The sequence below is a fragment of the Dermacentor variabilis genome, chromosome 1 (assembly GCF_050947875.1).
Source record: "Dermacentor variabilis isolate Ectoservices chromosome 1, ASM5094787v1, whole genome shotgun sequence".
Classification (NCBI taxonomy): Eukaryota; Metazoa; Arthropoda; class Arachnida; order Ixodida; family Ixodidae; genus Dermacentor; species Dermacentor variabilis.
The window spans coordinates 255,418,549-255,441,808 of record NC_134568.1 but is presented as its reverse complement, the minus strand read 5'-3'; the positions used below and the strand labels follow the sequence as shown (position 1 = coordinate 255,441,808).

Below are 23,260 nucleotides of genomic sequence, written 5' to 3'. Positions count from 1 at the left end.
CTTTGAGCGAACGTGCGAGAAGCAGGGGTTCTCTCGGGAAACGTGGCCACAGCGCTTGCTCACTTTGTTACCCGGCGAGGCGGCCGACGTAGTCGCTCGCTTGGATAGAGAGGAGGCAGAGGATTTCGACAAAGTGAAATCGAGTCTGCTAAAAAAGTACAGGCTGTCAGCGGAGGCGTTCCGTCGGAAGTTTCGGGAAAATGAGAAAGGCAGAAGTGAGTCATACACAGAGTTTGCGTACAGGCTTATGTCAAACATGCAGGAGTGGCTCAAAGAAGAGAAAGCGTTTGGTGACCACGAGAAAGTTCTGCAGTGTTTCGGGCTAGAACAGTTTTATAGTCGGTTACCGGAGAACGTGCGGTACTGGGTCTTGGATAGGCCAGACGTTTGTACGGTGGCTAAAGCCGCTGAGCTAGCCGAGGAGTTTGTGACGCGTCGGGCTCGCGGAGCTAAGGACGGTCAAAAGGGTGAATTTGGCTCGAAGTTTGAGAGGCCGAAGTTCACACCCATGAGAGCAAAGGGGAACACGCGTAGTGAGGATGCGAGTGAAAGCAGTCCGACCAAACGTAAAGAGACGGCGGCAGCCGAAGCCGAACGCAGAAAGCGGTTCGAGATGAGGCAAGCGCGCGTGTGTTATACGTGCCAGAAGCCGGGTCACTTTTCGGCGCAGTGTCCGGAAACAAAACCAAAAGTTGTGTTTTTGTCAATATGCAGCACTGACGAGAACATGAAGCTTCTCGAGCCTTACATGCGAGACCTCCTCGTGAACGGGAAAGAGTGCCGAGTGCTTCGCGATTCCGCAGCTACAATGGATGTAGTTCACCCGTCTTACGTAGAACCCCATATGTTCACGGGCGAGTGCGCATGGATCAAGCAAGCCGTGGAAGCTCATAGCGTGTGTCTGCCGGTAGCAAAAGTGCTTATTGAAGGACCTTTCGGAGCGCTTGAGACGGAGGCGGCAGTGTCATCTATGCTGCCCCCCCAGTACCCGTACCTATTTTCAAACAGGTCCGATCACCTCCTGCGCGAGAAGGGGCTTTTGTTTGGTGAGGCTAGCGTTCAGGCCTTAACCAGGTCGAAGGTTCGGGAGCTCGCTGCAAAGGCGGTAGTTGCGGGGCCGACGTTATCGAACAATGAGAAAGGGTCAGAGGCGCAGCAAGCTGATATTCAGAGCACGCCCGAACTGAATAAACTTGAGTCTGTAACGTTAAAGGCACCAGATACCGGAGAGGAAAATCCCGATGCGGGAAAGTTAGAAAAGCTATCTGCAGATTTGCTCATCGCGCCTACGTCAGACGGACTTGATAGGTTGCTAAAAGTCAGCCGGTCGGCTTTGATAGCCGAGCAAAAGAAGGATGGTAGCCTAGAAAACGTGCGCTCCAATGTCAAGGAAGGTATCGCCCGGAAAAATGCGCGTTTTGTGGAAAGAGGTGGAGTCCTGTACCGGAAGTATCTAGACCGCAGAGGAGTGGAGTTCGATCAGCTGATCGTGCCTCAATGCTATCGTCAGGATCTGTTGCGCTTGACGCATGGGGGTTCGTGGTCCGGACACCTTGGAGTTAAGAAAACTAAGGACCGTCTCTTGCAAGAGTACTATTGGCCAGGGTGTTTTCGGGACGCAGACCATTTCGTGAGGACATGTGACACTTGTCAGCGGGTGGGCAAACCAGGGGACAAATCAAGGGCGCCGTTGAAATTGGTACCTATCATTACGGAGCCTTTTAGACGGCTCGTTATTGATACAGTGGGACCTCTGCCGGTAACAGCCACGGGGTACAGACACCTTTTGACTGTGATCTGCCCAGCGACAAAGTTCCCTGAAGCAGTGCCGCTTAAAGAACTCAGCTCAGTTGAGATAGTCAATGCACTACTGTCCATATTTGCGCGAGTTGGTTTTCCTGCGGAAATCCAATCAGATCAGGGCACAGTGTTTACTAGCGCTTTGACGACAACTTTTCTCGAAAGGTGTGGGGTAAAGCTGTTACACAGCTCAGTGTACCACCCACAGTCGAATTCCGTTGAGAAGCTCCACTCCGTCATGAAGCGCGTGTTGAGAGCATTGTGTTTTGAACATCAAACTGACTGGGAGCTGTGTCTGCCTGGGGTGATGTTTGCATTAAGGACCGCGCCGCATGCGGCTACGGGGTTTTCGCCAGCTGAGCTGGTGTACGGTCGCTCGCTTCGGTCTCCGCTTCGCATGCTTCGAGAATCGTGGGAAGGCAGGGGCGACGACCCAGTCGTGGTGGAGTACGTGCTTAAGCTCCTCGAACGCTTACGAAGGGCACAGGAGTTGTCAGGTGAAGCAATGGCAAAGGCCCAGCAGAGGGCCAAGGTTTATTATGATCGGACAGCCAGGGCCCGTCGTTTTGAGGTGGGCGATGAGGTCATGATATTGCGCACATCGCTAAACAACAAACTAGACGTGCAGTGGGAGGGCCCAGCACGAATTGCTCAGAAACTGTCGGACGTGAACTACGTGGTAAGTCTGCCAGGAAAGCGGAAAGCACAGCAAGTTTACCACTGTAATCTGCTCAAACCTTATAGACAAAGGGAAGCAGTGGTGTGCATGATGGTAAACGTTCCTGAAGAGCTTCCGGTCGAGCTTCCGGGACTAGGCTCAGTGACGAACAGGGAAGACACCGGTCAAGTCATTAGTGACTTAGTCAGTGGAGCATCGCTGTCGCGTGAGCAGAAAACCGAACTACACCAGCTCTTACAAGAGTTTCAAGGTCTGTTCTCTGAGAGGCCTGGTAGGACTTCTGTCCTTGCTCATGATATAGAACTTACCTCCCCAGAGCCAGTACGATCCAAGGCGTATCGGGTGTCACCCCGCCAGAGCGATATTATGGAGGCTGAGGTAAAGAAAATGCTACAGCTCGGTGTTATTGAGGCAGGTGAGAGTGATTATACCTCCCCTTTGATTTTAGTTGAGGTACCGGGCAAGGAACCTCGTCCTTGCGTCGACTACCGCAGGCTTAATTCCAACACTAAGGATCAAATTTATCCGATCCCTAACATCGAGGAGCGCCTTGAGAAAGTTAGTAGCGCTCAGTTTATTTCCACCCTAGATCTTGTCAGGGGTTATTGGCAGGTTCCACTTACAGAAGAGGCTAGTAGGTATGCGGCGTTCATTTCACCAATGGGAACATTCCGTCCTAAAGTATTGAGTTTTGGTTTGAAGAACGCGCCATACTGTTTTTCAAGCCTCATGGATAAAGTGTTGCGGGGACAGCAAGAATTCGCTTTACCGTATCTAGACGACGTAGCGATATTCTCCGCATCCTGGTCTGAGCATATGGCATACTTGCGGGCAGTGCTAACCCGCCTGCGCGAAGCGGGCTTGACAGTAAAGGCTCCTAAGTGCCAGTTAGCACAGGCCGAGGTTGTCTACCTCGGTCACGTGATTGGTCAGGGTCGTCGCCGCCCCTCTGAAATAAAGGTGGCCGCTGTGCGAGACTTCCCGCAACCGCGCACGAAGACCGATATTCGGTCGTTCTTAGGTGTCGCCGGCTACTATCAGAGGTACATCCCCAGGTACTCTGATATCGCGGCTCCCCTGACGGATGCTCTAAGAAAAACAGAGCCTCAAACAGTCGTCTGGGACGAGACAAAGGAAAGAGCTTTTAGCGCCCTAAAGAGTGCCCTAACAAGCCAGCCTGTGCTACGATCGCCAGACTATACAAAAGGGTTCGTTGTTCAGTGCGATGCTAGTGAGCGAGGCATGGGCGTTGTACTGTGCCAACGGGAAAATGGAGAAGTAGAACACCCCGTCCTGTATGCTAGTCGTAAACTGACCAGTCGTGAGCAGGCGTACAGCGCCACCGAGAAAGAGTGTGCATGTCTCGTGTGGGCCGTTCAGAAATTGTCATGCTATCTAGCCGGCTCAAGGTTTATCATTGAGACGGATCACTGCCCTCTCCAATGGCTGCAGACCATCTCTCCCAAAAAATGGCCGCCTCCTGCGCTGGAGCCTCGCTTTGCAACAATATTCCTTTGAGGTGCGTTACAAAAAGGGGAGTCTCAACGGTAACGCCGATGGCTTAAGTCGAAGCCCCTAACGTAGTTAATCAGCCTCAAAATTGTTTGTTACTGATGTTTTTCTTCCTGAGGCAGGATTTTTTTAACATATTGCTTTTGTTTAGTGTTTCAAAGTGATGATATGCTTTCTAGTGCAATTTTCCAATTTGTGGACGCGTTCTGAGTGATGCTAGACTACTGTAAGGAACTAGGCAGTGGTATAAAAGGGGAAAGAGCCTGGCAGGGCTTAGTGAGGGTTGTGCCGTGCTTGCTGACTGAGCGGTTGAGTTTCAGCGTAGTTCTAACGCTTGCCGGGAACGAGAACAAAAATGTGAACTCTCCCGAAGTCACTTTGCAGTGTCCCGTGCGAACCTGAACGAGAGAACGAGGCCTTCTCTGTGCGCTGCGCTCAAGAAACGTCGAGGGACGCCCGACTTCGGTTATGAGCATCATCGAGCGACATCCCTCCGGACAGCGGATGCAGTCCCCTGTCCATCGGGATCTCCTTCCCCCGGCGGGGCGGTCTGTTACGTTTCGCCTACGACGCGCGGTTTAGCCGGCGCGACTGCAACAAAGCGGCAGACATTTTGGCCCGTTCGGCGTCGCCGCTACGCTCCCCGCCAAGCGCGTCCAGGCATGTTCCGATGCCACGTGTCTTCATGTGCGTGTGTGAGTGTATGTGCCATTGTGCCCGACCGGCGGCGATACGACAGTAGGAGTCACCTTCTCCTCCCCATTGTGCCCGACCGGCGGCGATACGACAGTGTGAGTCACCTTCTCCTCCCCATTGTGCCCGACCGGCGGCGATACGGCAGTAGGAGTCACCTTCTCCTCCCCATTGTGCCCGACCGGCGGCGATACGACAGTAGGAGTCACCTTCTCCTCCCCATTGTGTCCGACCGGCGGCGATACGACAGTGTGAGTCACCTTCTCCTCCCCATTGTGCCCGACCGGAGGCGACACGACAGTGTGAGCCACCTGCTCCTCCCCATTGTGCCCGACCGGCGGCGACACGACAGTATGCGTCACCTTATCCCATTGTACAATCACGTGCTCGTCTATTGAGGGGTTCCTTCTTGCCCTCAACTGCGAGAGTATAAAAACAGCTGCCCCCGGACGCCAAAAGGAGGGCTCCGATTTCTTCTGTTGAGTAAAGTGCTCTCCCGTCTCTCTACTTCGGTCAACCTGACCGCCAACTCTTTGCGATGTTAGAATAAACAAGTTGTTTTGTTGTTACCAGTCGACTCATGCTTTGCCGGGACCTTCGGATGCTTCCAGTTGTACCCCAGGCCGCCAGGCCAACGCTACCCTTGGGGCTTGCGACCCAGGTGCAACAACGGGCGTCAGCGCCGAGTTCCCAACAGGTCGTACCATCGGTGCGACCACAACAAATTTAATATCTTGTGAAGCGTTGCTAAGAGCTTACCTCAACATAATGCAAATTTAGCCTCCTCTTTCTCCTTCTAGTATGATTAGAGCAGCTCCAGACCTTATGCAAAAGTATCACCACCTGTAAGTTCGGTGGCCTACCTAATGGAATGGCACATTGTTAAAGGAGTACTGACACAAAGTTTCATACTTGAGATGTTTGTGTTGTTTGATTCCTCAGTGTACATAAGTATCGCTGACGGTGTATTAATAAGAAAAGGTTTGAGAAAATATCTTGATATAGGCTTAAAGATAGCATGAGTGGCTGTCTTCAAATTGCAGCACACCGTGATGTGTGCTGTGGTTTCTGGGCCAACTGTGACGTTCCATGCAAACCACTTTAGACCGTTGCACGGGCTGCGCATTTCATGCAGTGTAGTGTGATTTCCATCTCGAAGTGGTAGAAATCGAAATTGTATTTGTACAACCCCACTGCTATTGATTCCTCCAACTTGGTTGCATGGTTTCACCGTCGCTACGAGCAGAGTCGTAGTTACTTCCCCCACTCCTTCCCCAATAAGATTCTGAATATGCCCATCAAGGGGAAGTGGGGGGGGGGGGGGGGGGCAAGGTGTGGGGCTGGATGGCATATCCATCGGAATTGTGCCAAAAGCTACTTAGAGGTTTGTTTTTGTAGTGCTACTGGTGAGAAATGTCGTCTGTTGTTCAACAAGTGGGCACTTAAATAAGCTGTCCACAATTCGGCAAAGCGCTTTACGTCTGTGGGGTGCTTTGCTAAACAAATAGAATAAAGAGCAACCAAATGTGAGCATGGGGAGCCATAAGACATGCTGTGACATAAGGACTGCAGTCTTGTTTGTAATATCTGCGTCGACAGAAATGCAAATTTGGGCAAGCATAAACTTTTATTTGAGCTTCTACGCTCTCGCGTCCTCCTTAGTTACCGGCTGTGGGTGCTTCGGTCTCGCCTACTTAATTCATTTACATTCTTTTTTCAACTGGTGCTGATAGCGCTGAAGTACCTACTCATTCTCTTCAGCTTATTCACTTGTACTAGAAGTTGCTGGATATACAAGGTGCCCCCCCATCCCCCACACACTTAATTCCTTGTGAAGCTGAGCGCAGGGATCACAGTTGGCTATATTGGCACTTTGCTGGGACCATTTCCTACGAACAGCTTTCCATGTATGCCATGCCTCCTCGTGCTGAAATTGTCCAACTGCTACTGTGAATTCATATAACCTAAAGCTTTCTATGTTGAATTAGGAAACATACTTTTGTTAAACGAAGGACATTACAAATATTTCTTATTATTATTCTGTGTGGTTGAATATCAAGCACTCTTTAATTATTGCATAGTCACATTGTCGTATGGCATTGTGCCTTTCCTGTTAGACTGCTTCCTCAAGACTTTGTTATTTCGTGTATTGGATGCGAATTCAGTGTTAAGAGCCGGATGTGCAGTCAAGCAACACATCTCAGCATCAATAGTGAACCAGATATTCGAATCGGGAAAACAAAATTTAAACTTGATGTGAAAATTTTCCTACCAAAAAAAATTTGGTTAGGGATCATTTATGAAACTAAACTCATTTGGGGGGGGGGGAGGATCAGCTGTGAGGCCACATGGTTATTGGCTGTGATCACCGCTATGTGATGCTTATGTTGAATTCCAATGGCGGAGTCGGAGCAGCCGACGGACTCCGCGAGCGAGCACTCGACTCTGGCGCAGAGCAACGCCTCCAGATTCGCGAGTGGAACACAACCTGTGCCGCCAGAGCAAGGCGGAAGCGGAAGTTCTATCACCGAGTTACCCAGGATACCTTGCTTGTAATTTCCTTCCGCTGTTTGCTCCCAGCACCGCCGCACCGGTCACTTGTCTCTTCAGCGCCGTGCACCTATTTTTTCTTTAAAAGTGCGGAATGGATATCTCGCCAAGCGTGCAGCAGCTTTTGCTTCCTCGCGAGTCGTGACCTGCGGCGCCTCCCAGCAGACAAACGTGGTAAAGGAAATACGTCGTGCAGAGTTTCGGTCCACTCCGCCGATTTTGGCGGAGCATCTTTTTCTGCTCCACGGAGTGACTCCCGCTCTGAATCCGCTCCGACTCTCATTGGAACACCTTACTCCCGCCCTCACTCTGCCATTGGAACAAACTTGCTCCGAAACGAGCAGAAAAACTTGCTCCGACTCCGCCATTGGAATTCAACATTAGCTATCTGTGTCTTTTGTTGTTTTTTTCTAATGTAAAGTCAGTGCTTGCCACAATTAACGATGTCGCACAGATTGATAATCTTGTAGCTGGTTGAAGAAAAAAATGCACAATGCCACTTCCATTGCTGAAACTTGCAAATTGTGTGCACATTTATTTGTGTTCTCATTGTTGACATCAGCTCATTGTCCCCCCTCCCCCCCCCGCTTTTCTTTTTGTGTGCCTCTTTGTGAAATGGTGCCATCATGTGAGGTCCTGCATGGCATTTCAAATGGCACCTGTAGTGGCATGTTGCCAACAACACAATCTTTTGTATGTGGTCTCTCCTCTTGCAACCTTCATTTGTGCATATGTTTGACTAATATTTTCCCACTGCAGTAAACCTAACTGCTTTACACAGGTATTCCTGGAGTGAGCATTGTTCTTTACTGGATATGGCTGATTCTCCCTCTTCTATTTCTGAAGAAATTTCTTTGTGTGGGTTTTTGCAGACTCTTGTTTTCCCGGACGGCCAGCCACTCAACATGATCCTCGATGACGGAGGAGATCTAACAGCTCTTGTCCATACCAAGTATCCCCAGTACCTTTCTGGTATGCACTGTTAAAGCAATTATTTCAGCGATTTATTTGGTAGGCAGCGTACTGAAATTTTGCCTGCCCCACCCTTTTGATTCGCTGTAAGGCAACTACAGTCAACATCCGATTTTTCGGACTCTCTAGGAACCATGCAAATGTCCTAAAAAATCAGGCAGTCCGAAAAAAGAATGAATGCATACCTGTAATTTGCCCTGTAACCCTGTAAGGACGAGACGTATAGATACCCAGAAAAAAAAACATTTATTTTATATCTAAATGTGGAAAACACAAGAATAAGCATAATCAACAAAACGAAGAAAAAAAGAATTGCAGGAATTTTTTCGGCAATAGGGGGAAAACCCCAGGCAGGAAACTGGAAGTGGGCTTCACCTCAAGCCACCTAAGGCTTCGTTTCAAATTTGTAGAGGCAAGTTATAGGTGAACCATATTGACACTTTTCATGGCGATCCTGAGGGTGCTGCCATGTTTGATCACATGGTGACACGTCCATTACTTGCCTCTGCTGCCTTCGTTGTTTCTGTGTTTACATTGGATGTACATGTCGCCGGTGCAGCTCTGCAAACCCCTGTTTCGGCGGAAATTGTAGACGGTGACTGGTCGGATGGCACGCGAAGCTTTGGCTACAGCTTCAGAGGACATGTAAATGCTTTTGGAGCTCATTGCGCTTTGTCCAAACAGCGCTAGCAGCGCATACGGTGCTTGTAATAAAAGCGGGGCTAAAAATGTATTCCAAGCTATCCTAACTTGCTGCTTATGAACTAAATCAGTATCAATGTGTATAGATCTTCATTCTTTATTTAGCAAATACTTTTACACAGTGGCTTGTTATGTTTTTGACTCGATAAAGTTCCCCACATTGTCACTATTTGATTGTTTATTTTCTGCCTGCTTGCTCGCGGGTGGGATCAGTTGCAATAGATTTGTTCTTGCTGGGCATAAGGCTTATAACATAGATGTTCTGTATGTTGTAATAGCTTGTAGTAAATACATTAGTTGCTCGCTTACTGTGTACAGTGTTACGAAATGTTCAACGTCGAACATTAGTGTGCTGTCGGTGTAGTTGCCGTCATCCATGCTTCGGCGCATTGATTCAATGATTCAAGTGTGCGGCTGTTCACTTATTCTTGATACTTGGCGATCAAGTGGGCGTAAGTTTGCGTCCGAGTTGGGGCGTATGTGTGTAGATAACGCTCGAGACATTTACTACAGTAAAAGCTCATTAATTTGAACTCCGTGGGGATGCTACGAAAATTCAAATTACAAAAAAATTGAAGGAATGAAAGTCAGAAAAAATTGCTAGGTTAAGTCATGTATATAGCCAGACGTAGCGTGAGCACGCACACGCTATGTCACGTTGGCGAGAACAATGTCTGTTGACACACTGGTGCAGTCAACGTAACCGGACGCAGCCAATAGAGTGTGACATGCCCTGGTTGGCTCTTGCTCCATCCGTGCGTTCATCGCACCGACCCTCAATGCATGGCATGGATAAAAAAAAAAGGTGTCCACGCTGCTTCGCTGATGGTCACAGACAGCCATTCAAAAGTGGGGCGCGGGTTGGGGATTGTTCTGTGCATGCTCCGAAGAGAGCAGCCGACGGTGTGCATCGAAAACGTTTCGCTATAAACGTAGCTTTGAGCTGCCATGAGAGAAGTGGTTCGTATTGAGAAAGGAAAGGTTAGCGCTATCTTCTGCAGTCCTTGAGGGAGCACGGCCCAGCGCGAACAGAGAGGGGAAAGTGAGAGAAAAGGATGTAGTAAAGGATAAGTGCTGCCGACACTCGCCACAGGAACAAGAGCTGTGGTCTAATATGCACTCCCGAAACGCACAACCTGCTGCGACGTTGGTCTCCGTCGTACTCTCGTAGCTGCACCAGCTGCATGCTGCTGAATTACACTATATGTATAGGTGGCGCCCAAACGCGTATCCCGATGCTTTCCTTTGAGTAACAACCATGAATCTCAAAGGCTATGCTTTTTGGTACTGCGAGCCCTGATATAGGTCACGGACGCCATGTTTTAGACACATGTTTTAGACATTACCTGGTGCCACTTCTTGACAGAACACCTTGTAGAGAAAGCGCACAGCCTCCAATATGTAATATGAAAAAAGAAAGAAGAAGAAGAAAAAAGAAACCAGCAGCGCTGCGTCCGTGTTTTTACTTTGAAGGTTGTGAGAGAAGGAGAGAACCGACCTGCAACAGAGGCAGGCTTTGGCCATGCCTGGCCAGGCGCAAACACGTCTCTCTCCAGTCAGGCCTAAACAAAGGGTCGCTTGTAGAAAGAGCAAAGCTTCGTAATTCGTGTGGTGACACCAGCATCGCCAACGTGCTCCTGCGCACTAGCACTCTCCATCCACGATGGCACGGAGTTTGAATTATTGGTGGCAGTGTGGATTTTAGTGTGAATTAGCGGGATACATTACACATTGCTTTCGATATATTGCTGGATGGACCGCAGCAGCTACCTTGAATTATCCAAAATTTCGAATTAATGAGTTGTGAATTAATGAGCTTTTACTGTATATGCCAAAAAGCAGTGCTACTCCCTTTGACACCGTGTAACGAGCGGTACTCACTTGTGCTGTTGAAGTCGATTCCTTCGAGGTTAATGCTACAGCGCTGAGGAATGAGTAAACTTTTTTTTTTTTCTTCTCTCTCTCTCTCTCTCCCTTCTTTTTCTTTTTTTTTTAAATCCTCGAGGGAAGCCGTGCATCACAAAGGATACAGCAATGCAGGCAGTCCTTATGTAGCATCGGTCCATGAACTTGGACGCACAGGATCATTCCATTTTTTAGTATTCCAGTCACAATTTTTGCAGCCAACTACTGCACACCATCTTCAGTCCACCACTCCGTATTTCGCAGCATGAATGGAGCATAGTGCATCAGTGAAAACTCAGTTGCACTTTGACAGCTGGTCACACAGAAGCAGGGCGCTGAGGCAACATGCGGCACACCACCAAAAACGCCATCTCGTTTCTCTGGAACAAACTGCTTCGCGAAAAGCATCAATATGTACATTTCATTTGCTTTACGTCGCATGTGTGACACCACTGCAGCTCGATATCTTGCATCGGCATGTCTCCTCTGACGTTGCTTTTGAAAGACAGTGAGTTGCGTGCCAAACTTTTTCTTCCTCGTCCAGTGTTCCTGCTCTTGCTGTGCCAGTGTTGGTGTTCAGTGTTCTGATTTGTTTCGTTTGTTTTTTCTGGTCTGTTGCCTGGAAGCAATACTTGTCAATAAAGGGTTAATAGTTAAAAGCTTTAAAGGCCTGCCGGTACAATTATATTGGGTGTATCAGTGCTTGTACTGTGACAGGAGATAGCGAGTGTGCGCATGTATAAGGAACACATTTTATTAGGAGTGTGTGAGAATACCCCAATATCATTAAATTGAATAGTAAATGCTCGAATAATTTGATTCATGAAACGAATATCTACTATTAGATTGTTCTAATTTTCAGTACATTTGATGTAGAGACCTGCGCATTTCACGTGTGCTGCTTAACCCCTTGCGCTTGGTGCTGCGAAAGAGAGCAGTTCGCTTTGTTTTTGGCGCAAAAGGAGCACTGTGCACGGCGCTCTTATGCACAGCGATGCTAGCACCAACGATGACTGCCGATTCAGGTGATGAGCGGTCCGCACGTTTGTCATGCAGATTGGCCTTAGGATAACCCACATTCCGTGAAGATGGGAATGCCCTTCTGTATTTTAGAGGAAAACTGGAAAGCAAAGCTCTCTATGGAATAAAAGGTTGCCATAAAACACAGGTCCACTATGTTGGTGGTTAAATTATGTAGCAGCTTAAGTTTTATCGCCCGTAGCACAATGGAATCTTCGAAATCATTAAACTGAGAACCTCGTTGGTATTCAGCACAATACGATGTTGTTAACTCTTTAGCTTCAGAGGGACAAAAGCATTTGCTTTATTGAACAGATCTTCTATGAATAAAAAGATATTTCCAGACCTTCATATACTAGAATTGAGCTGTAATCAGTGCTGGCGTACCAATTTGGAGTTCCCTTTAATAAGAGTAGACTGTACTGTATGTCTTGATTTGTATGTACTTAACTTACTGATAATTTGCTATATTCTTGTTATGCAATGCTAGGAGACTCCCAAGCATGTGCAGTGATCATTGCTGTTTACAAGCATGCCTCATGCACTATGGGGCAAAATGCTCTTCGAAATTGAAACCCCAACTGGTCTTAACATACGAGCATATAACTAAACAATCACTGTGCGCTGGAAAAAAGGAATTTCTTTACCATGATTACTGGATCAATAGCTACTGATTAAGTGCAAAAAAACAGCCTCAAAAATTTTGTGTCAGTACTCCTGTTTTCCCACTCATTGTCTTATATTTGTAACGTTTTACTTCTTTACTTACCAGGCATACGAGGCTTGTCAGAGGAAACCACTACTGGCGTCCATCAACTCTATAAGATGAAAAAGGAAGGGACGCTCAAAGTTCCCTGCATCAATGTGAACGACTCTGTCACAAAGGTGAACAATTGGGAACTGTTGTGCATTTGTGCCAAGCCAAAATTGGTGCCAGTGGTAATAGAGTTGCCTTGTATTAATTGGGCCTGATAGGACTGACCAAATTGGTTGAATTATGCAGCGGGTCAAATCAAACAAGAGGCAAAAAAAAAGTAAAAAAAGAAACACCGCCAAGTAATTTAGCAGTATTTGCGAAATTCTAACGTGTCCCCGAATTGAACATGTACCTACGTTTTATGTGTTCAATGTTGAAAACTAACGTAGAAATGAAATTAGTGCCACTAAACAAAGTAGGAATCGAATGCACATCTGACTTCCTAGCAAGGAAAATGTATCCTGCCTCCGATTCTGGCAATAATAAAATATGAAACCAGCAAACTTTAACTTCACAGAATTGAGATCTTTTTACCTAATCGCCATTGCTGTCACTCAGATACAGCACCTTATCGCTGTCCATGAAGAAGCACATGTCGTCCTCTGTATGGTCCATTTATCAAACAACTCTGAAACTATCATAAACAGGATGGTGCCTCACGCCTAGACTAACTACTCCGCTAGTTCGTCCTGTAATGCATGCAATTATCGGGAATACAAAGAACCTGGTAGCTTGCTGCTAGCTTAACATGTATCTTGACATGTAAAATAACTTATTGTTTGAATGTCCTTTCGTAATAAAACAAGGTGGCGCATCATCTTCATTATACTATGCGACAATGTTTTTTCGCTTATCCATGGTTGTCATCTTGTGATGGCAATGGCGACGCTGGCTAGGCTGGCTCTAGCAGTAGACTGTTCTGAACACAGTTTTGGTTTTGGTTTCATAATGGATTGCACTGCAGAGGCAATTTTTTGATAAATTTTCTTGTAAAAAAAAAAGGTGCTCATTAGAATCGGATAAATATTGTTGTAATTCATTGTAAACTACCATTTTTGCAGCTTCCTGGTGCAGGCCGAAATTAAGTGCTTTTGACAAGAGATTATTGTGTTCGGTGCAGTCGCTGTGCCCTAAGTGCAGCCATTGCCGCTAATGGAGTCCCCAAAGGGGTCACCATTGGGGTCAGCCATGTTTGTGCTGACCAGCCATGGTCGAATTATCCGTCAAAGGCCAAGTTCAGGATTGAAATAACGAAAGTTTAGGCCCACAGAAATGCACAGGCGCGGCCGGGACTTTCGTTCTGGATCTAATGAAAGCCTACTGTATATGTTTCTGTGGTGATCGGAAAACCATAAAGTTAGACTTAGATGGGTTAAGTATGAAATGATTAGTAGAGCTACTTGATAAAATGGCTACAAGCATAGCAAGCAAATGTGGTGTTTTTTCAGAGGAGTTGCATTGCAAGGTGAATATACTTTACCATAGGTAATGGAAATTTGTTTACTCTATCAAAAATTTCTTCATGGACCTTTTCGTGGAATCTTAGGAGTCACATTTCAATGTGCCCCCAGTTTTTGAATATTGAAAATTGCACCTAATATTGAAACCAAGTGCACCGGAAGTGCGAGAAAGGCAGCCCCCGCTATTACTTCAGCTGGAGACATCCTTTGATGGAAGTTTGAATGGCGGCATGTCGTGGCAGATGCTTGCCAGGCAACACTTGCTGTATTCCTGCCACAACGTGCAGTAATTCAAACTTTGTTGCTCATTAATGATGATGATGATGAATATCTCTTAGTGTGATATTCAAGATTAAAGAAAAAAATTGGGGTGCATTGGAATGTGAACACCTCCAAATTCACCATATAAACAAGTGTCCCCAAGTTTCAAATAAAAAAAAAGTTAATGAACATATTTTTGTTAGCCTTTTCAAAGCATCTCACCTAGCAAATCCTCTGCAGAAATGTCACGTTCACTACACTTGTAGCTTTTTTAAAAAAGAAGTCTGATAGTAATTTTAAAAAAATATGTGTTTGGGGGGGGGGGGGGCATTTTTATTATGCTATTTGGAGTGCATGCGCTCTACCAGATCTGTGCCTCACTGCGCACTAGAACTGCGACATAAAGAAATGGAGTGCAAATCAAGGATCAGCACTCATAAACTTGTAGTTCAAACATGTGGTTGCCTTGCTGTCGCAGATAGCATTCATTTTAATAAAGAGTGCCTCCAAAGCTGGCTGAGGCGTATTGTTGTGACACTTGCTTAGAATTTATCTCCTAATATTGTGCCTCACATCCACTTTAATATGGATGTGAGGCGATTGCTGCCAGGTTTTACAATACAACTTGGATCACTTATAATGTAGCCATTTATAGTGCAGAACCGGTTATAATGCGCCCTTTTATGACTCCAGTTTATTTTCCCATAGAACTGAATGTATATGCATACCGCTTATAGTGCAACTGCTCGAGAGGAAATACTGGTTATAATTCGGTTGCCAGAGAATCCCTTAGTCAAGCAAAGCAGCGAGCGCGCTTCATAACGAGGTGCGCCAGTCGAGGGAATAGCGACGAGGGCGGTGTGAAGGAGGAGACCGGGAGCAGGCAAACAAACAAGGAACGGAGGGCGAAAAAGAAAAATGTGGCGGCAGTGTGCTGGCTCAGCAGGCGCATGGAGGTTGCCTAGGCAACAGAGCCCTTTGCTCCAGTTGCTTCCTAGTGGCACGCAGTCTGCACCGAATGCATACTTTGGCTCTTCAGTTTCCATGTGTAAATTAAATACAGGTACTGACAGATTTTTTTGAACACAGATAGGATTGCAGAGGTCTTAATTATCAGACGGGCAGGCCGTAAAAACGAATTTCGACAGTAGAATCAGTTTGTTTTTCACAACACCACCACCACAGAAAATGCGGCTGAAGCTCTGCAAGGGCATTTCAAGTTTGCCCGTCGCGAAGTGTATATATTGCATGTGTGACTTTAGCTCCGTGATGCTGTCAGTCACGAACTGTGTTCCGCAAATTCATCAGTTCAGAGTGTTGTTCATACTCGAGCTTTCATCATTCCTGCCAGTATGTGCACATACAAACTTTCGCTATACGTGTCGGCAGTTGTTGCCAGCTGTTCACGGGTAGTTCCCGGCGAACCCCACTTCGTGTGCACTACCCTCAGTTCAGCCTGTGCGCATGATCTTGTACCAGATCTCCGTGTATTTGTCAACGGGTATGAACGTATATCGAGGGTGAGCTTCCCACAACGGCAAGCCACCCAACATCCTGCCAGCTAGGCCTAACCAGCACCATCTGGTCAGCAATCGGTGACCAAAGTTGCAGTTTCATGCAGAATAAGATGTTTTGCAGTGACTGCACGGCACTTGGAAAGTGGAGGAACCATCTCACCAACGAAAGTGAGGGCACATCCCGGTCACATGCTTTGACTCTTAGGCATACGTGGCTGCTTGGTCTACATGTTTTCATTATGGTGCAGTATCGCTTACAGTGGAAATTTGCGACTCCGGCCACTTACATTATAAGCGGTCCATGATGTATCAGTCCAACTGGCTGACAAGCACCTTCGTTCTCACATACAAGTCTGTTATTTCTTTCTGTCTTGTGTGTATGGTGGCATACACATTTAGAGCTAACAGCTAGCAGGGAGATAGAGAAGCCACATGTTGCAAAGGCACAGAGAAGAGCAGAACATGCTGGGCATGGCACAGTGCTAGGACACTTATTGCCTGCGCCAAATGGATTGTGAGATAGGCAAGTCTGTGTTCCGGTGTATCCTCTGTGGAGGGTGGTAGCAGCGGAACTTGCGCAAGAATGACACTTTTGAGTATGCGAAGTGGGCTACTTTGAACACTGTATGTACTGGGTGTTGTTAGTATGTATGAATTGTGACGGGTAATTTGCAAGAATATTTCTACCCATAAGGATTTTTTTTTCTTTGCGAATATTTTATACTGTCTTGGAAGTTCAATAAACTATTAAGGCGAGTGCTGTAGAGGGTGTTTCAGAGAACTTGTGCCAAGCCTTAAATAATCCACATGCGCATTAGGAGAATGCAATCAACTTAGTATTCACTGTCCTCTTGAGCAACCCAACTCTATTTTACTATGAGCTCATATCATTTAGTAACAATTACTGACCAACTTCTAAAGTATTACTTTGAACTCTCCTTCAGTGCAGAAGTTGCATCCAAATAATTTATATTCATGAACATAGCTGCTGTGACTGTGAACAAAAGACTGTGAGCAAAATTTACAAGATTTTAAAAAGTACCATGTTACTAGCTGCTTGTGCGCAGCGACATTAGCTCCTTCAGACATGCTACCGACAAATGATTAATGAATCTTTTGATCACGTCAAAGTGTTTTTACAGTGAAGTATTACTCCCTTTGATTTCCAGAGCAAATTTGACAACTTATATGGCTGCCGTGAGTCGCTAGCTGATGGCATCAAACGAGCAACAGACATAATGCTTGCTGGCAAGGTGGCTTGTGTAGCTGGATTTGGCGACGTTGGTAAAGGTTGTTCACAGTCCCTGCGTGGCTTCGGATGTCGTGTGCTCATCACTGAGGTTGATCCCATCAATGCCCTGCAGGCTGCTATGGAAGGTATGTAGCGTTTGCACTCTCCAGCATTTACTTATTAAAAAAGAAAGTGTGTGTGTGGGGGGGGGGGGGGTGAGAAAAATGCATTGCTGTATTTTTGCTGGCCCTGTGCCTCGTTGGCACTTGTGCTGGTTGCTTTCCCTTCATGCTCAGGAGTATGGGACCCTGGGGAACATGTAGGCTGAATAGATGCCGGGCTTCGCGTCATAGTCGGTGAAAAGTTAATAATGTAGTGGCAATTGTATTTTTTGTTTTTCACTTCACTTTGCTATTCGGAGCAGTGCCTTTGTCTTGCATAGGTGCTGCTGTGCTGTGGATTTTTCGGCATCTTCGGATGGTTGTTTTTGAGTGCTGTAAAGTGTTCCCAAAAGACCAATCTTGTTTGGATGGTTAAAGAGGGGTGCTACAGCTGCGTTTGAACGGTCCTTTCTGATCACATGACGCCACCCATTCCCATGGTTGCACTGGCAAAGAGGGACTCTCACTCCGGTCACGTCAATGACAATTATTATCCACCTACGCCACCATTGCCACAGTGTTTCACATCTAAACGCAGCCAGTGGCGGTGGTACTGGCCACGTTACTGCAAATTCCCCTCAGCTTTTGTTTCCTTCTCTCTCACTGCTCCGAAAAGGTGCTGGCTGTTTGGTTGGTGCAAGATATCTCCGACTTGGGCCCAGAGCACTTCCGGAATCCATCCACTTGGATTCGGAAGGATCACAGCGACTATCCGAAGATGCCATTTGTCTTTTGGGGGGAAACAGGGTGGTCTCTGAAGTACAAGGAATACCTCTGTCTGTATTCCGATTATGCAAACAAAGAGAAAAAAAAAATCTAGGAAGAACAACTGGATAAAGCCCCCCCCCCCCCCCCCTTTTTTTTTTTTCCAAACTGTTGTTCTTGTGACAGCAGTGAATGTTTACTTGTGCTGCAGGCTTTGAGGTCACCACCATGGAGGATGCTGTATCAAAGGCCTCTATTTTTGTGACTGCTACTGGATGCCGGGATATTATACGAGGAGAACATTTTGAGAAGATGCGTAATGATTCCATTGTTTGCAACATTGGCCACTTTGATATCGAAATTGATGTCAAGTGGCTGGAACAGAATGCCGCAGAAAAGATTGAGATCAAGCCTCAGGTAGGAATTCTATATTAGTTTAGTTTAGTGTAATCATATACTTACATAAAAAAAGTATGCCTTACTTTTCTTTTAGTATGCATGAAAGGTACTGCTGTGCAGCCTCGTTAATATGGAGTTCAGGTCTGACTCGCCAAGTGTGTGCATTATTCGGTGACATCAAACTCTCAATTATTCAGAGCTATTGGGCCATACATCAATTAATTCGGAGAAGCCCTTTGAGTACAGCAAGCGTTCCAAAAGTGCGATGCAAATGCAGCACTAATGTTAAACAGTAGCAAAGTAGCCAAGTATGTTTTGCTACAATCGTTACTTGGAAAAAACTTCAAAAAACATGCAGGAATGCTTTGAACCTTCTCGTTTCTAAAAATTAAAGGGTGGGATTTAATGTCCCAAAGCCTGTGGGTTGCAGAGACCAACATAGTGCGGGTTTCTGGAATAGTTCAGGCAACCTGGGGTTCCTTTAATGTGCACTGAATCGTTAGCATTTTTGCTTTGCACCCTCATCCGAATGTGTCTGCCATGGCCAGGTTGAACCCGTCACTTTGTGCTCAGCAGCACAATGCCATAGCCACTGTGATGGTTTCTTTATATTTTTGCATTTTGTGGCACACAGCACCACATTAGCCGTATGTCTCTCAAGTGTAGTTACTATTGCTGCGATCATGGATTAATCTGCAGTGGTTGTGGATGCAGTTATGGGAAGCAGTACATAGTTACGTCCTGATTTAGTGTGAAGCCGTGTGATGTGATTTGCGGCTTGATGGAGGACATTTGGCCATGCTTGCTTGACGGTGAGGCAGAAACGGTAGCGTCATCCATGGGTGTCTGCAAGGAGCATGACATTTGCGTTCATGTGCATTATAGATTGAATTTCCTCTGTGAATTTGGCCAGAATTCAATACTGTGCAGGAATTACCAGTGTCAGATTTATGCAAGTCTATACACAAATACAAACTCTTCAGACAATGGGCTTCATGTCTTGCATTAAGAGGGATTATCAGAGTCTTAAGCTAAAATATTAATTCATTAGTCTCATTTATATTGTCTCGAGACTCCTTTTTGTTTACATCGTACATTGAATCACTTTAAGATCTGTGCTGCTTTTGTAAAAGCAATCCTAAGGAAAACTTTCATCTCAAGTTCCCTATTTTTTAGCAGTTTCAGTTTCTGAAACAGCCTGTATATATTGTTAGGCGTTAGTTTCACCAAACATGTGTGTGTATACATTCTACTTTTCACTGCCCCTCCCGTATTGTAGGGTAGCAAGCTGGGTAGTTAACCTCCTTGCCTTTCATTCTCTTTCATCACCAAAAATAGCAGCTAACAACATGTTCTTGTGTTGCAATTGACTGAAGGGCAAACCTTTTTTGAAAGAAACAGCAGAACATGACCATTATGAAATGGAAAGAAATGTACCTCACCAATAGTGTATGTCTAATATCCCTTTTATTTTCCTTTTGTGTTTTCTCCTAGGTTGACCGTTACAAGCTGAAAAATGGCAATCACATTATATGCCTTGCTCAAGGTCGCCTCGTGAATTTGGGTTGTGCTATGGGACACCCATCATTCGTCATGAGCACTTCTTTCACAAATCAAGTGCTTGCTCAGATTGAGTTGTGGACTAAAACTGACAAGTACAAGGTATTCTGTTTAATTGTTCAATTTTGCTTCCAATAGAGGTCAATAAGAAACATACCAGGACTCTGTCCTGTATTTCTTAAATATTGCAAAAAAAAAAAATGGCGGCCATGGGAATTTAAGAGGGACCTTTTAGCTTGGGGCCAACTGATTTCCCTATTCAAATACATGTAAAATGCGTGATTTATTGTATGAGACAACTGCTTGACAGATTTGAAAGAAATTTGTTGCATTAGAGAGAGAGAGAGTTAAATTGAATGCATAATATTTATTTATGGCCTTCCATGTGTTACAAAAAATTCTGTAAATTGGCAAGTTTAAAAAAATTTGAAGCACAAAGTTTACAATTTCGTAGCTCTTCACCAAAAACAGATATCAAAGTTCTGTAAACTGCATCTGTTAGAGGATTTTAAGCGGATAAATGTGATATATGAATTTACAGTTTGAGTGAAATTGTTATGATGTTTACGAGGATTTTGGAAATGTCGTACTCACAAGCTATTGGTATATTTTAGAGCAGTGCATAATAAGTACATCAATTATGTCAGTTTTAGATGTATTACTAGGTGCAGTTTGCAAAATTGTGATATTGATTTTTTATTGCCAATTTACATAATTGTAAGCTTGTTCAATTTAAGTCCTAAGTAGAAAATCTGCTTCCTGCTGTCACTAGATTTTAACTTTTATTGCGATAGCAATTATATGGAAGCTCCAGGCGCATTTCTGCCATCAGCGTCGCCGTGAGGTTCCGTATAAAGTCCAAGGGCGATAAAGCCGTCGCCGCATGTCGTATGCTGTACGTGCGAGTGAAAGCATGTGAGGGTGAGCCGGCGAATGCCGTTCAATCTCGCGTGCGCGAGCGAGGAATGCCGCTCAAATGCGTGCCCTCACCTCTTGCGTGTGGGGTCAGGCAAGGAAGGAGGGGTGTTCTTCCTCGGTGCCTGCTACGTTGCCTCAATGTCCTCCTCGCCCGTTGCTCCGTACAGAGTGGAGACAACCGCAGCATCTACTATGGCGTTGACCACGCGAATCGCGGACACTGTAGTAGACTCCTTTGGCAGATACCGTAGGGATGCGTGGCCGGCGCTCGTGTGTCTTGAAAGCAATCTGCGACGTGGTCAAAGTGCGCGCCCGCACAGGCCTCATCTTCAAAGCGATCTGCGATGTTTTCAGAGTGCGCATAGTGCCGGTAGCTTCATATGTGCTGCGCTTTGGACGTTTCGTTTGTGATGAAGCAAGAGATGCACGAAGGTCAATTCACTTGCTGCTGCCGCGATTCCTCACTTCAGCATTTTGACAGCAAACCTCCGTACTCATTGAGCGAGATGTGTTCATGTTTACCTGTGCGCGCTGACACCGTGCTGGTTAATTTATTTAAAGCATGTTGGCGGGCTAGTTGGTTTGAATCCATGATAGAATGTGTAAGCGCGACTGAACGAGGACATAGAAAGAAGCAGACACACAAGAGCGCTGTCTCTGTGTGTCTGTTTCTTTCTACGTGCTCGTTGAGTCACGCTTACACATTCTATCAGTGTTAATTTAGTTAGTAAGTGAATGTTTACAAGTTTATCTGGCCAATAAAACTACCCTTACTTCGTATGGCTATCTACTAATTTGCTATCACAATCGGTGCTTCACCTTTCGGGCGGAACTGCGAATTTTTTCTTTATATGCAAGAAACCTCGTCAAATTCCGTGTAGTGGTTGCCAAAAAATAGAATTTTTCATTTCCGTGTATATTTAGATAAGAGCCACGGGCTAAAGTTTTCCCTTGTGGTTACAAAATGTGTTGTAGGTGCCTCACACATGCAGTGATGTCTTCTGAAAAATAAACGTAACAGTCGGACAATGCAAGGAGGTTGCGGCTCCTCCTCTTACCGTCTGCATATAGTCGCCAACTGACATTTTGAACTCAACAGAGACGGTCTAAATGTCTGAATAATCAGGATTCCGATCAGGTTTGCCAGAAAATAAGTGACTTTATTCTACAAGTTGACAAGAGAAAGCTTGTGAACGCATTTCTACACACACATACCCTTGCCTGACACCTGGTCGGTTCGTATTTTGACCATTGTTGTACTATACCTACAAATAGACGAAAGTACAGTCAACGCATGCATCAAATCTATATCTCCACAGAGGTCGACAGTGCTCCGATATCCAAATGATTGCAGGTTTCTTTGCAACAATCATTGTCCGGCATTTCCCTCACTTAATTGCTGTCCTCATCGGTGCAGACATCTGCGATTGAGTTGGCTCCACTTGAAGCTGTTTGACGATTCTGAACAACAACAATTGATGAAGTCGCCAGGGGCTGTGTCGCTATTTTATTAGTTAATGAATAGACACTGGACATGTGGAACTGGCACAACAAACTGTAAATGCAGCGTTTACCAATCGGCAGCTTGGCTCAGCTTTTCCTATGGTTTGGGGTGGTTGGCGACTACTGGATCATCTAAGTTTCGCTAATTTCGGCTTCGAGGTACTTGTGATGTTTCAAAACGAAAAATTCACTGACGATTACGATACTCCTTAATGCGAAATTGGAGTGCAGCTCTGTACATGTTTTCATTTTGCATGTCAATATTTTGTATTCTGATTATGTAGGTTTATATTAGGAAGAGAACACTGCGAGTAGCATGCTTCATTTTCATAGACACGATGCGTACTACTCTGGCCCCATATCATAGCCATTGTTGCCGCACAGCCAGTCTTGCACAGCACTACGCTTTTCTTCTCACACTTCCGTTCCACCGATGATGAGAGTGGCCCTTTGCCATAGGAAAAATCGTGCCACCAGTGTCAGCGGTGACAACACCCAAGGGAGCATCACATCGAGCCTTACTCGTAGCCGCTCGCCATCGCCTCTTGCAGAAGCTGTGATACACTTCACACACGCTAATACCGCTGACTGACTTCAGCAGCTGACACTGTGGACAAGCGTAGCCCCTCCCCTTCTGAAGCGCTGATGACGTCGCCCACGCAGCAGCGGATGCCATGGCCGTCGGCAACGCATGTGCCAGGCCGTTTCCCCTTTGCTCCTCCACTTTCCTCCTTGCGTGCTTTTTCATTTTTTCCTCCGTGTGTTCACTTTCATCACATCTCCTGTGCTCGTTCGCTCGGTTACAAGGTATAATGCTGCCACAGAGGCATGCCGCCGCTCAACGCAGGAACAGGCGCTTAAGAGCTGTGCTCCAAAATATCACTCTTACTGGACTCGGTGACTGAATTAGCACTGGCCATGCAGGTGAAGCAAGGTATTACAGTTGCACATGTCC

The 23,260-nt window shown here is 46.0% G+C and overlaps 1 protein-coding gene across 1 annotated transcript in view; it reads left to right on the top strand.

Annotated features, from left to right (window-relative positions):
* The window catches only part of Ahcy (adenosylhomocysteinase), a 48,626-nt gene that overhangs the window by 18,297 nt on the left and 7,069 nt on the right, over nucleotides 1–23,260 (top strand). Inside the window, exons 4-8 of the mRNA XM_075673478.1 lie at nucleotides 8,107–8,206; nucleotides 12,606–12,718; nucleotides 16,998–17,205; nucleotides 18,137–18,342; nucleotides 19,819–19,986. Of these exons, the coding sequence (XP_075529593.1) occupies nucleotides 8,107–8,206; nucleotides 12,606–12,718; nucleotides 16,998–17,205; nucleotides 18,137–18,342; nucleotides 19,819–19,986 (795 nt within the window). The remainder of the gene's footprint in view (nucleotides 1–8,106; nucleotides 8,207–12,605; nucleotides 12,719–16,997; nucleotides 17,206–18,136; nucleotides 18,343–19,818; nucleotides 19,987–23,260) is intronic.